Here is a 14,459-nt window from a genome sequence, read left to right on the forward strand (position 1 = left end):
TTTTCCATCAAGCGGGATTGGCCTAGGGGGGGATTTTATAGGGATTTTAAAGGGATTTTATAATTTTTCTAATACAGGTTATTTAATATATATTTTAATTTGGCTTTTAGATATTTATTGTATAGCTCTGTTTTTACTTACCTGTAAGCCGCCCTGAGTCCCTCGGGAGAAGGGCGGGGTATAAATTAAAGTAATAAAATAAATAAATAAATCTTACCTCAGTTTCTCGACCAATTGCTACTCAGAACCTTAACAATTGTACTTCGTCGTTTTCTGGGTCACATTTCTTACCCTTCTTTCCTGTTTTCAATCATCTTACCTCAGTTTCTCGACCAATTGCTACTCAGAACCTTAACAATTGTACTTCGTCATTTTCTGGGTCACATTTCTTACCCTTCTTTCCTGTTTTCAATCATCTTACCTCAGTTTCTCGACCAATTGCTACTCAGAACCTTAACAATTGTACTTCGTCGTTTTCTGGGTCACATTTCTTACCCTTCTTTCCTGTTTTCAATTGGCAAAGGTACACGGCCTCCCCGGTCTAATGCTGAGGTAATATTAATGACAGTCAAGCCTTCTTGCTCCCACATGCTATCAACCGCTTCTTGAAAAAGTTCTTGGGCATCATTCAGAAGCATTTCCTCAACATCCCAATTCTTCACAAGGAAGTCGGCTTGGTACGGCATATCTCCATCTTCAGGTGAAGGACAGAAAAAAGGGAGGTGGGGAAAGGCAAATGCGAACTACCCATGTCTGGCATGCTTCTTAAGAAAATGTTCGAACACTGCCTGCTTTAAGCAAGCAAGCAACCTGCCTTCTTTCAAAGAGGCATTAATATTGTAGTGTTAATTAAGGGATTTTTCATAACTCAAAGCTAGAAGTTAGAAGCCAAGCAAAGATCACATCCATGTTAAAGCTATCAGGTGTTTTTTTATTGCATACAAACCATTTACCTGGAGATAATGAAATGAATATTTCCATTATTTGCCTTACAGTCTCAAATGTATATCTGTTATAGGCCATCACCTACAACAGAGAAGCAAGACGTTACTGGGTTACTGTACAGGTATTTGTTCTTCTCTCTCTCTTTTTGTATATAATAATAATAATAATAATAATAATAATAATAATAATAATAATAATAATAATGATAAAGTTGGAAGGGACCTCGGAGGTCATCTAGTCCAACCCCCTGCTCAGGCAGGAAACCCTATACCATTTCGGACAAATGGCTGTCCAGTCTCTTCTTAAAAACTTCCAGTGTTGGAGCATTCACCGCTTCTGGAGGCAGGTTGTTCCACTGGTTAATTGTTCTAACTGTCAAGAAGTTTCTCCTTAGTTCTAGGTTGCTTCTCTCCTTGATTAGTTTTCATCTGTTGCTTCTTGTCCTGCCTTCAGGCGCTTTGGAGAATAGCTTGACTCCCTCTTCTTTGTGGCAGCCCCTGAGATATTGGAACACTGCTATCATGTCCCCCCTCGTCCTTCTCTTCGTTAAACTAGACATACCCAATTCCAGCAACCGTTCCGTATATATTTTAGCCTCCAGTCCCCTAACCATCTTTGTTGCTCTTCTCTGTACTCTTTCTAGAGTCTCAATATCTTTTTTACATCGTGGTGACCAAAACTGGATGCAGTATTTCAAGTGTGGCCTTACCAAGGCATTGTAAAGTGGTATTAATACTTCACGTGATCTTGATTCTATTCCTCTGTTAATGTTATCTATTTATCTATTGCCTGAAAAGGAAGAAAATTCTCCCCTTTTCATTTTCTAAAAAATACAGTTATTAAAGCCAATTAATTGTCTCAGAACACAAATGCCAGGAAGCAAATCTTTCTTCCATCAGTTTAGAAATCTGGGATGAAACATCCCAGTATAGAGAACATTTCAGAATCAGAAAGCCAAACCTTATCAATGCTTACAACCAAGAAGGCTAGATTCTCACATCTCATTAACCAGATTTCTTGAAAAGAAAAAAAATAGGTTACCAAATTTTGAAAACTGTATATAGGTAATCCTGAAATTACAACAGTTTGTTTAGTGACTATTTGAAGTTACAATACTGAAAAAAGTGACTTTTGACCATTTTTCACCCTTATGACTGTTGCAGCATCCCCATGGTCACGTGATCAAAATTCAGACACTTAGCAACTGACTCACATTTATGATGATCACAGTGTCCCGGGGTCATGTGATCACCTTTTGCAACCTTCTGACAAGCAAAGTCAATGGGGAAGCCAGATGCACTTAACAACCACATTACTAACTTAACAACTGCAATGATTCACTTAATAACTGTGGCAAAAAAGGTGGTAAAATCTGACAAAGCTCATTTAACAACTGTCTTGCTTAGCAACAAATTTTGGGCTTAATTGTGATCATAATACTCCTTGTATATGTACATTAGCATGATTTTAATCAGCAAGCTCATTAGGATAGGGGTTCTTTGATCTTCTTGCTGATTGCCTCTGAAATAGCTGGAAGGTAACTACCAGTATTTACCTCGCTGATATGGAAGGTATATGTAACTCTTCTAGCCTTATAATATTTTGGAAACTACCGTATTTTCCGGCGTATAAGACGACTTTCTAAACCCTGAAAATCTTCCCAAAAGTCGGGGGTCATCTTATACGCCCAGTCGTCTTATACGCCGGAAAATACGGCCGAGCCGGCCCATGTTTCCCCAGGCCAGGCCGGGCCGGGCGGCAGTCATGACTGGTGTGGCGGCTGGCGGGAGCATTGCATCCCGGGAAGCCGAGCCGGCCATATGTCTTCCCAGGCCGGGCCGGGCGGCAGTCATGGCTGGGCTCGCAGCCAGCAGGGGCATCGCACCTCGGGAAGCTGAGCCGGCCACATATCTCCCCGGGCCAGGTGGCAGTCAGGCATGAAGCTCGTCTGGCTGCCGCAGGGCTCTCTGCCGCCCGGCCTCATCGGTGGCACCTTCCTCGGCCACTTTCGGGGAGCTGCTGCCGCCCTCGGTGCTGCAGGAGAAGGAGACCTTGGGCTGTGAGGGCGGCGGGGCTGGTGGCGAATCGGGACCCCCCTCGTCCCCGCGGCGGCACTCCGTTGCAGCCACGGCCGCCCATGGTGCACCCGGCCTTGGCGCCCTCCTCTTGCGACGGCGAAGTGGCTGAGGATGTGGCGGGAGCGGCGACCGGGTCAGGGGCAGCGGCGGTGACCCCGACGATGCTGCAGTGTCCGCTGCCGGAGCCGCTGCCTCCCGTCCGCTGCCTCCCCGCCCGTTCGGCTGAGGACGCAACGGGGGCGGCGGCCAGGAGCTGTTGCCTCCCGTCCTGCTCCCCCTCCCTGCCCGTTCGGCACCGTCTGCCTTTCATTCTCTCTCTCTCTCTCTCTCTCCTAACTTGGAGGGAGAGGGAGAGAGAGAAAGAGAGAAAGAGGAAAGAAAGAGAAGAGAAAGAGGAAAGAGAAGAGAGAAGAGAGAGAGAAAGAGGAAAGAGAAAGAAAGAGGAAAGAGGAAAGAGAGAGAGGAAAGAGAAAGAGGAAAGAAAGAGAAGAGAAAAAGAGAGAGGAAAGAGAGAAAGAGGAAAGAGAAAGAGAGGAAAGAGAAGAGAAAGAGAAAGAGAGGAAAGAGAGAGAAAGTTAGAGGAAAGAGAAAGGAAGAGAAAGAGACAGAGAAAGAGAGAGGAAAGAGAGAGAGAAAGTTAGAGGAAAGAGAGAAAGAGAAAGAGAAGAGAGAGGAAAGAGAGAAAGAGGAAAGAGAAAGAGAGGAAAGAGAGAGAAAGAGAAAGAGAAGAGAGAGGAAAGAGGAAAGAGAAAGAGATAAAGAGGGAGAGGAAAGAGAGAGGGAGAGAGGAAAGAGAAAAAGAAAGGAAAGGGAGAAGGAGAGGAAAGAGAGAGAGAAAGAGAGGAAAGAGAAAAAGAGGGGGAGAGGAAAGAGAGAAAATGAGGAAAGAGAAAAAAGATTGAGAAAAGAGAGGAAAGAGAGAAAGGAAAGAGAAGAGAAAGAGAGGAAAGAGAGAGGAAAGAGGAAAGAGAGAGACAGAGAAAGAGAGAGAAAAGAGAGAGAGGAAGTTAGAGGAAAGAGGAAAGAGAAAGAGAGAGAGGAAAGAAAGGAAAGAGAGGAAAGAGGCAGAGAGAGAGACCCTTTTGACATCTAAAATGAAGATAACACTGCATATATCCTTTTTTACCTTTATTTTATATATACACACACAAACGTACACACACACACACACACACACATATCATAAAGGTAAAAAAGGATATATGCAGTCTTTTAGATATCAGAAGGGTTTTGCGGCTCCCAGTGTTTTGTTTTCGATGGGAAACGTGTCCAAGTGGCTCTTTGAGTGTTTTGGGTTGCCTACCCCTGATATAACTGGAAAAGTTGGGGGTCGTCTTATACGCCCAGTCGTCTTATATGCCGGAAAATACGGTATCACTCTTTCCAGATTCAGAGAAGTACATTACACAGAAATATCCCTGGATAATAATTCATGGTTGAGAGCCCATTTGATGCAGTGGTTGAAGCATCAGGCTAGAAACCAGGAAACTATGAGTACTGGTCCCACCTTAGGCCTGAAGCCTAAGGGAGGACCTTAAGCCGATCACTGTTTCTCAGCCCTGTGAAGCAGGCAATGGTATAGTGCAGGGATAGGCAACCTTGGCTCTTTTATGACTCGTGGACTTCAACTCCCAGAATTCCTGAGCCAGCATGGCTGGCTCAGGAATTCTGGAAGTTGAAATCCACGAGTCATAAAAGAGCCAAGGTTGCCTACCCCTGGTATAGTGCTTCTGAAATTGCTACCTTCATGATCCCCATCTCTGTCCTAGTAGTGCCTAATCCCAATCCCAACCTCAGCCCCATTGAGCTTCCAAGCCCAGACACATTCATCCAAATACACCTGCTGAAGCTTAATCTAAATTAGATTGTGCCCCCAAAACTTTGCACAGAATGCAGTTATAAAGATTTTTACAGCTCCTGCTGTAAAAGTTAATAAAATGTAATGCTGAGAAAGCTTCACTTGAGAAACAGGCAAACAAATACAACATTTTGAAAAGCAGACAGGAACCTCAATGGTCTGCTTGCCCATGTCCTTAGCTGTGGGAGATCCATAAAGGTATCCCGAGTCAAAGGGGGTACGTTGAATGTAGCGTAGCCAGCGGGGCAAATCAGGGTGATCCAGAAGATTGGCATGGAAAGTGATGGGAGGGTCAAACGCAGGTTCTTCTGAAAGATTTTAAACGCAGTCCAAGTTAAATGTGATTTTCTCCCACAATAAAGAGGATGTTATTGTGAAGTTCCGAATTCAAGTGATACAATACTTGTACAAAACGAAGATTTGTTTTTTAATCCAAATAATTTGAATTTAAAATGGGCAGAATTTTCTTTAAAAGGCTAATATTATGTAATAGCAGCAGGCTCCATTAATATATTTAAATATATATTTGGGTTTTTTTTAGATAAATACAGTAAAATCTGTCTTTTTAGAATCAACAATAGGATTAGGGTTATTAGGGCTACAATAGTAGACTGATTTTTTTCTTCTATAATTTTCAGTCAGTCAATGTGGGGGGGGAATGGTTTCCTAGAATGACTGGCAGAAGACATGACTTTTTCAACAGGCTACTAATTTTGGAAATTTCACCAAAACATTCTTTCATTTTGCATTAATCTAGTGACACAAAGTATTCCACTGTTTCTTATAATAAAGGAAGCTCTAAATTAGTGTTTTTCAGATTTTGCAACTTTTAAGTTGGATGGACTTCAACTTCCAGAATTCCCCAGACAGTATGCTGGTTGGGGAATTCTGGGAGTTAAATTCCACACAACTTAAAGTTTCAGAAACACTAATTTAAATCATGCAGACCTTTTGCATCTCATTTGTAACCTCCAGCATTTTGAAACTCTACTGCTAAAATTTGGCCGCAAAATGGCCACTTAGTAGGGTGGTTTTTCAAAGTTTTTTTCTTAAACAGTATAGTAGGCAAACAATTCTCATTCTACTTTGAAAACCCATCTGATATCCCAAAATTACTTCATCAAAATCCTACCATTTTGCCATCAAATATTGGCTGTTTGGGGGCTTTTTTTTTTTAGGGGTAAATGGTAACTTTAAAGGTCAAAACAGAAGTAATTTGTCCTAATCATTCCAGTAAGATTCTGTTATCAATCTAAGCTTAAGAAACTGAATTATATTAAATAGTATATACATAATATACCTACCTACCTACATACATACATACATACCTACCTACATACCTACATATATTATTAAATATTATATTATTAAACTCAAGCAATCTTACATTCATTAACATTTCAAAAATTATATTTAATACTGATGTAATTGTTTCCTTATTATCCAAGTCATCATAGTGTTAACAATTTCTAGTTAATATAGTATAAATTCCACTGTACCTTGATAATATAACATTATTTGCAATTTATAATACAATAAAACAATAAATTTGGGAGAAAAAAAGAAGCTGAAATATAGTTTCTGATTCTTCAAAGGTTGCAATTTTCTGGTCTGAGCTCAAGGAAAAACAAGACCATAGGAAAAAAATGAGAATGGCTCAGTTTAGCAGGCAGTATAAAAATGCTGTCCCGTTGCAGCCACCTTTGTAATTTGACCACATTAGCAACAGCTGGGTAGCAACTGATGCTCTTGTCATGCAGGCAGGCAGGCAGACCAGAGAAAAGGCTGGATAGATTTTACTTGTATGTGTGTCTGCATGAGAGTGTGTGTGTGTGTGAGAGAGAGGTAGGTAGGTAGGTAGGTAGGTAGGTAGGTAGGTAGGTAGGTAGGTAGGTAGGTAAATGAAAGAAGGTGTGTGTGTTTGCATGTGCATGAATAATGCCAACAATAATAATGACGGATGTATGGGAAAACTCATGGAGGGACAGAAAGAAAACGCAACAAAAGAACATGCTTGAATTGCTTACCATTGTCCTCCATGGAGAAAGGGAAAGTATCCTTAAAGTCCTCTATGTCCAGCTCATGGGTGAAAATTACTCCAACCACCGCTTGGAGATGGAGAATAGGAAGACTGGCAGCCAAACTCCCAATTAAAATAACCCCTAGCAGCAAGTAGAGAAAGCAGCCATTTAGAAACAAAATCCCAGTCCTTTTGGTGCAAAGACAGTATTTCTTTTATCTCCAGTGCTCCTTGCTTTCAGTAGACCGAGCTTCAGCAAAACTTACAGCACAGGTAGTCCTCAACATACAACTACAGTTGAGCCCAAAATTTCTGTTGCTAAGTGAGACAGTTGTTAAGTGAATTTTGCCCCATTTTACAACCCTTCTTGCCACAGCTGTTATGTGAATCACTGCAGTTGTTAAATTAGTAACATGGTTAAGTGAATCTGGCTCCATTGACTTTGCTTGTCAGAAGGTCACAAAAGGTGATCAAATGGCCCCTGGAGAGTGCAACAATCATAAATATGAGTCAATTGTCAAGCATCTGAATTTTGAGCATGTAATCATGGATGTGCTGCAACAACCGTGTGAAAAATGATGTTAAGTCACTTTTTTCAATGCCATTGTAACTTTAAACAGTGACTAAATGAACTGTTGTAAGTTGAAGATTATTTTTATATCCAGTTCAAGCAAGATTTCTGCCTAACTGGAAACCCTGCATATTTGGACTCCTGCTAAAAATGAAACAGAAATTTGAAATCATGCAGCCTGGAAATAGATTAAACTGTAACACAGAATGTGCTTTAAACACAGATACACATACATTTTTCTTGGCTTGATTCCTTCTAAATCACATTAAGCCATTTTCATCATGGTGATGATGTTCTTCTACTGATTGGTTTTTTTATTTAATAGATTTCTGTAGGCTATTTATAGGTGCTCTATTTATAGGCGCCATGAGTTGGTTTTCTCACCAATTTAACTTTTTGGATAATTACACAGAGAACCTCTTCAAGAAGAGTTACAAAATCACATTATAAAATATTATTATAATATAAGCAGGACTGGAAATACAAACTTTAAATGAGACTTTGCACTTATTTATTTAGCATATAGCATGAAATACATGGATAGCAATAGTAAAAATGTATAGAAGAAACACATAATAATGAGATACATATCCAATGGAAATGTGTGGCCAATTTTGTAAGGCATAAGAAATTCAAGAAGTCATATATTAAGTTATAAGCTACATTTTAAAATATGTTAGTTAGTGGAAATAAAATAAGTGTTCTATATGTTAATAACTAGGCTATTTATCCGATTAAGTGTGGTATTTGTTAATGGGAGAAAGTCTGCTTTTCCTCCTGTGTAAGACAGCAGCTAGTCACTATGTGAAGCAGTATGTGCTGGACAGCCCCAAAGTCACACTCAAGAGAGAATACTCTGCCCCATTTAAACAAAGCTTTGGCAGATGCCAGGTAAGATACGAATCCAATTCAAAGTTTTCCAGTGGGTGGTATCAAAGCCTGCTAATTTTTCTGTTGGATTAGTTATATTTTTTCTGGGGTCTGGGTGGATTTTGTACTCTCTGGCTATAATAAAGTTTGAAGAGTACTTACTTAGAGAAGTTGAGATGAAGATTTGTAATATTAGTACACAGAGATATTTACACCTGTTTCCTTTTAAAGGAATTGAAATCCACATATCTTAACATTACCCAGATTGAGAGACACTGATAAGGATTATATATGCATCTATGAGTGTTCTGAAGGAATTGGAAATCTTCTCAATCTTGTCATAGAACTTCATATACCATCACTTCCAATGTTAGCCTTTATTTGAGAGTGAGAGAATAGTCAGAGGTTTTCAACATTTTGATTTCTCCTTCCAAGTTGTGTTTCAAATCAAATCAAATTTTATCAGAGCTGTAAGGCTAGCTATTAAATCCCCAGCATTTCTTAGACTTTAGAGCAAAATCCATTCCATGTTCCCTAAGTTAATCTCCTATAATTTCTTCTTTTTATTCATTTATTATTAATTATTACTGCTGTTCAATTTAATCCATTTCATTTGGGGGTGGCTTTTTAAATTGTTTTGGAACCAATCTTGGTGCCAAACAGGATATAAATATTTCAATTGATTAATAATATATTATGTGCCATCAAAACATTGTCAATTCTTAACAATATTGATAGATCTTCTCCATGATAATCGGCCCCTAACTTCATTTTTCAGGTCTTCCAATGGAGCACCTATCACTACTGTAATTGACTTTATTTAGTTTGCTTCTGGGCACCCTCTTCTTTGTTCCACCTGTGTTACAATCTTCTCCATAGAGCTAGGTCTTTGCATAATGTGTCTGAAGTATAATAATTTTAATCAGATAATTTGTGCCTTGAATAAGAAGTTTGGTTGATTTATTTAATGATTCATTTGTTAGGTTTTGCAGCTGTCTATTAAATTCTCAGGAATCTCCAAAGTCAGTATTTTTCCCACCCTGCTTCTTCAAAGCCCAATAAATAGTCATTGCCTAATCTTGCAATCCCTTTTGTGCAAGTAAGATAGAGTTTATACATTGAAACCCAACTTCTGTATGTACAGAAGTCCAACCAAACTGAATTTCTCTTCACTTTTTTTTACTTTATGTGCTTCTAATCACTAGTTTTGATGGAGGAGTGATGGTGTTCTATCTGCTCTCTAGCTTCAATCTTATTCTTTCTTTCTCCTTCCTTCCTTCCTTCCTTCCTTCCTTCCTTCCTTCCTTCCTTCCTTCCTTCCTTCCTTCCGTCCTCCTCCTCCTCCTCCTCCTCCTCCTCCTATTTAAACAATGTTAATGTTACAGACTTTTCTCACCTCTGCTTCATTTATTTCCAAACAGGATTAGATCTTTTTACCTTAGAATATGTTATTTTCTCACATTGGCAAGAATCATGAAGAAGTTACTGATACAGATAGCTTAACACCTATTGAAAAAGAAATTCCTTTTCCCATTCTCTGAATATCTTGTGTACCCCAATAAGGCTCCTGTCACCCCCCAAGAGGGCAGATGAAAATACTATTTCTTCTTGGAATCCTCAAAGCATAATTCCTTCAACTCTTTGTAATTTCCTTATTCCCATCCATTAATAGAGATCCATATTGATCTCATTGGATGCTATCAGGAGAAGATTTTAACAATTAAAAAGCAGTGAGCAATTTGTCTCCTCTTAAATCATTATCTAGAAGCAGATTACAAACCATTTTTCACAATACTTAGATTAAATTTCTGTTCTACTAGTTTTTGGTTGAGTAAAAATAAATGTGAAAGGGAGAAAATGGAGTTATGACATCCTTCTTAGGAAGGCATCCAAAGAGCTCTAAGAGAACTCACTGAAGTTGGTTGGCCAATAAGTAAATAATCAGGTAGATACTGTGACTTGGAAGGAGAAATAAAGGTCAATTGGATGTCTTTTGCAAATCTTTATGGAAGTTTTCAGGTTTCTTGAACTTCTAGTGTAGGAACAATGTCAGAAGGAGGAGAATAGATCAGGAAGTATATCATAGCCAGATCAGAAGTTTGAATCTGCAGGATTGCTAATGCAAGCAATGTAGGATTTTAAGTAAAGCAGTTCTTTTCTTACTAAGAGCACATGATTTTGCTTAGCACATGTAAAGATTTCATTTTATGATATATGAAACCTACTTTTAAGTAAGTTTTGCTCCCTCCCTCCCTCCCTCCCCCCCCCTCTCTCTCTCTCTGTGTGCGCACCTGTGTGAGAACCACTGAGATATAGTAGTTCAGGTGCTGAATAGGGGAGGGTTAGACTTCCTTTAAGCAAAGGAGTCAACTAAGTGATTTTTGAGACTGTCACTCTATCTCAGCTCTAAATATTGGGAAGTTGAAAAAAAATGTACTTTTCAACTCACACTGCACCAGTGCTGTAAAATATAGCCCAAAACTTTCAATGAATCTTCATTCTGTAATGGATTGATTTGGATGATGCACAGACAGACATATGCACACATTTGGGTGTGATTCATAAAAATGTGAAAACAATTTAAAGTAAAATAAATCTGTTGGTCTTTAAAGATGCCACACATCTATTTTTCCTATTTTATTATGACAGAAAAGAGTCCCAGTTTGATGTAGTTGGTTAAGGAACCAAACTATAAAGTAAGAGACTAAGAGTTTGAGTTCTGCCTTAGGCACGAAGCCACTGGGTGATTTTGGGCCAGTAATTTTCTTACAGCCCAAGGAAGGAGGCAAAGGCAAACCATATCCAAAATCCAGGAAGGGACAACCAAACAAACTAAAAAAAAACAGGTTTGCTTATTCATAGAACTTACGGTATAGGTAGATCTCAACCTATGATTACAATTAAGCCAACATTTCTGTTGCTAAATAAGACAGTTGTTAAATGAGTTTTGCCTCATTTTATGACCTTTCTTGCCATAGTTGTTAAGTGAATCACTGCAGTTGTTAAGTTAATAACACAGTTGTGGCTTCCTCATTGACTTTGCTTAACAGAAGGTTACAAACAATGATCGCATGATCCCAGGACACACTACAACCAGCATAAATATGAGCCAGTTACCAAGCATCCAGAATTTTAATCAGGTGTCCATGGAGATGCTGCAATGGTTGTCAGTGTGGAAAAACGGTCATAAGTCACTTTTTTCAGTGCAGCTGTAACTTCGAACGGTCTCTAAACAAATGGTTATAAGTTGGGGGGCTATTTATATTTGCAGTATCTTACATAACAATCAATAAAAACAGAGATTAAAAACAGAGCCACCTTTCCCAGCAGGTACCACATGCAACAGCTTCCTGTCTCATCCCCCTCCCTGCTGCTTGGAGGAACAGGCTAAAGGGGTATTTATATAGTTTGGACCAGGGGATAAAAACTTCAAGTGGGAAAATTTAGCATAATGAAACAGGGTAGGGGAAGCACTTAGCTACAAACACACATGCACATACACACACCAGCATAATTATTGAGGGACAATCTACCTCTGCCTGTCCAGTAAGATCAGGCAGAGTGGATGCACTCCAGGACATTTTTGATCAAAATGTTATTTTGCAGGAAGTTGTCTTCTCTGTCGCAGCACCTATCCTCTGGACCAGGCGTCTTCAAACTTTTATGACTTGTGGACTTCAACTCCCAGAATTCCTCAGCCAGGCACGCTGGCTGAGGAATTCTGGGAGTTGAAGTCCACAAGTCATAAAAGGGCTAAGTTTGAAGACCTCTGCTCTGGACAGTATTCCCCAAGACCCAAACAGCTTCCATCCTAATTATATTCCTTGCCTTTGAAAACCTGGGTCTTTTTCCTGGTCCTTTGGTGGGAAGGTAACAGCACTCTGTGATGTCATGCTGGCCACATGACGGTAGAAATGTCTTCAGACAACGCTGGCTCAATGGCCTTAAAACAGAGATGAGCGCTTGCCCTCTATAGTCAGCAACGACTAACGGAGTAAAATCCACAGAGACTCCTTTTTTCCTCACTCTTTTTAATAATTTTATTAAAGTGTAATAAAAGAAGACAAAAACTAATGCAAAATAATAATAATTAAAGCAAGAGAAAAGAAAATGAAAGGAATTAAAGAAAATGGTAAAAGTGGAAAAAAGGAAAAAAACAGAAGAAGGATATAGAAAAAAACAGTGTTTGGTTTTCTTTACACCAGTTTTATGTTATCTTCTTTCCATTTCATTGTCATTGCTTTTTAGTGTGAGCCACGCAGTCGCTTGGAATTCAGTGGCCTCTAAACCCAATCAAACAAATAAACAAGCCAACAAGCAAATAAATACTTAAATCAATTTCAGATCTATTTATTGCTAAAAATAAAAACATCTAGAAATAATGGGTCTTGCTTTTTTTTTAAGAAAGAAAACTTGATTCTATTTTTTTTCTTCTAGCAAAGACACCTTCCTGAATTATGGCTCCATGTCTTATTGAAATAATTTTTTCTTATTTTGATCAGAGCTCTATATAACTCAAAAGCCAGCACAACTTTATACCCATTGGATTTCGGACCCCTTAATAGATGCCACTCTAACAGATGCCACCACCCATGCTATGTTCCTCTATTTTCTTCAGCAAACATGGAGACGACCAGCTCTGCTCCAAACCACAAAAGGAGCTGCGGTTCACTAAAATTAGAAGGTGCCTAATAGAGGCTGTGAGAAAGCAGATAAAACATGATCTCTATAAAATGTTGACAATGCATACAAATCTTGGGAAGGAGGAAAGCTACAAAAGACAAGAAAATTCATAGTTAGTTTTCTCTTGAGTGGCATTCAGCGAGTTTGAAACAACTTTCACAGGAGCTTCCTTCTCAAATCTTTCCTCATGGCTTCTTGAAGCCTTATAAACAGCCCCTGTGCAAAGCTGCACCTTCATACAGAAGGACAGAGTTGAGCCATATACAGCACACTCAGGGTGTTGCACATTTCTATCCTCCCATAAACAGTAGAAAACTAGGAACAAACTTGCCTGCGAGGAAACAGCTCCCAGTTAGGCACTGTCCTGCCATCTTGCAAGTGGAAAACTTTGATTGACAGGGGCAGGCTGGTGTGAAAATGGGGGAGGCAGTGTATGTGTGTTGTTGCCAACAAAGGTTAAGATAATGTATCCCAACCGGGAGCCACGTTTTAGGTCCATAACTGCCACAAGGGGGCAGCATCAACCCATTCCACTCTATAGCGAAGCAGCTGGCCAAACTGTTAAGCATAAATTAGCCCTGCTCTCTAAAATCTGTTAACATTTAAATAGCATAGGTAAGATAATACAGAGGGGCAGTGTAGTATTCAGACAATATACATTATGTTAAGTTCTAAGTGTGATTATATTAATCATTGTTGGGGAAGGCAGGGTAGAGGGGAATAGAGGGCTTACTATGTTATATAAAGTAGTTCAAAACCTCAATGCAGAAAATAGGTAATTCAATAACTAAATAATATTATACAATGCAACCAAATAGTATTATTACTGGGGGCAGGGGGGAAGGAGAAGACTAGCCAAAGTCTCTAATAACAATACTAACAACAGAGTTCATGGGGCACTAAATATTAAAGAACTAAAGGAAACAGTAATGACAAGCTATGAATTGGTGTGTAAGTAGTATAATTATTAGCTATATAACTGAAACAAATTACGATAGGATGATATTAAATAATGATGCACTACTGACAGAGAAGTATGATACATTAAAACCAATGAAAACAGATAATTTACAATGTCTAATAAAAAGCAAAGTACTACCATACTCCAACAGCAGAATTCAATAGGAGGTTCTAAGCAACCTTAGATTTTCTTCTGGGCAGGAGGCTGAATTAGATCATTTCTAAGGACCTGTGATACTAAAAATTGAAGCATGTCAGTGTTTGTTTGCTTAATTTCATCGCTGGACTATGGACCTCTGAACATATGTATTCAACTTTTTGTTTTTTTACTGAATACTGTCTTCTTCTAATCCCCAGCCCAGTTATAGCTGTTCATTTAATGATGTTTCAAAGTTGAAAAATGAAAAAAAAAAACACCTTATGATGCATCCTCAAAGTTACACCACCCTTGTGATCGTATGATTGCAATCTGGG

At 39.1% G+C, this 14,459-nt stretch overlaps 1 protein-coding gene across 1 annotated transcript in view; it reads right to left on the reverse strand.

Moving 5' to 3' along the window:
* Positions 1-13,406, reverse strand: part of SGCA (sarcoglycan alpha) — a 40,929-nt gene extending 27,523 nt beyond the window's left edge. Inside the window, exons 1-5 of the mRNA XM_015810411.2 lie at positions 13,357-13,406; positions 6,909-7,043; positions 5,032-5,189; positions 954-1,026; positions 496-694 (exon numbers count right to left, since the gene is read on the reverse strand). Of these exons, the coding sequence (XP_015665897.1) occupies positions 496-694; positions 954-1,026; positions 5,032-5,189; positions 6,909-7,043; positions 13,357-13,396 (605 nt within the window). The 5' untranslated portion in view covers positions 13,397-13,406. The remainder of the gene's footprint in view (positions 1-495; positions 695-953; positions 1,027-5,031; positions 5,190-6,908; positions 7,044-13,356) is intronic.
* Between the last annotated feature and the right edge of the window lie 1,053 nt (positions 13,407-14,459).

This window comes from Protobothrops mucrosquamatus, unplaced genomic scaffold (genome assembly GCF_001527695.2).
Source record: "Protobothrops mucrosquamatus isolate PMUCROS unplaced genomic scaffold, P.Mucros_1.0 scaffold10, whole genome shotgun sequence".
NCBI lineage: Eukaryota > Metazoa > Chordata > Lepidosauria > Squamata > Viperidae > Protobothrops > Protobothrops mucrosquamatus.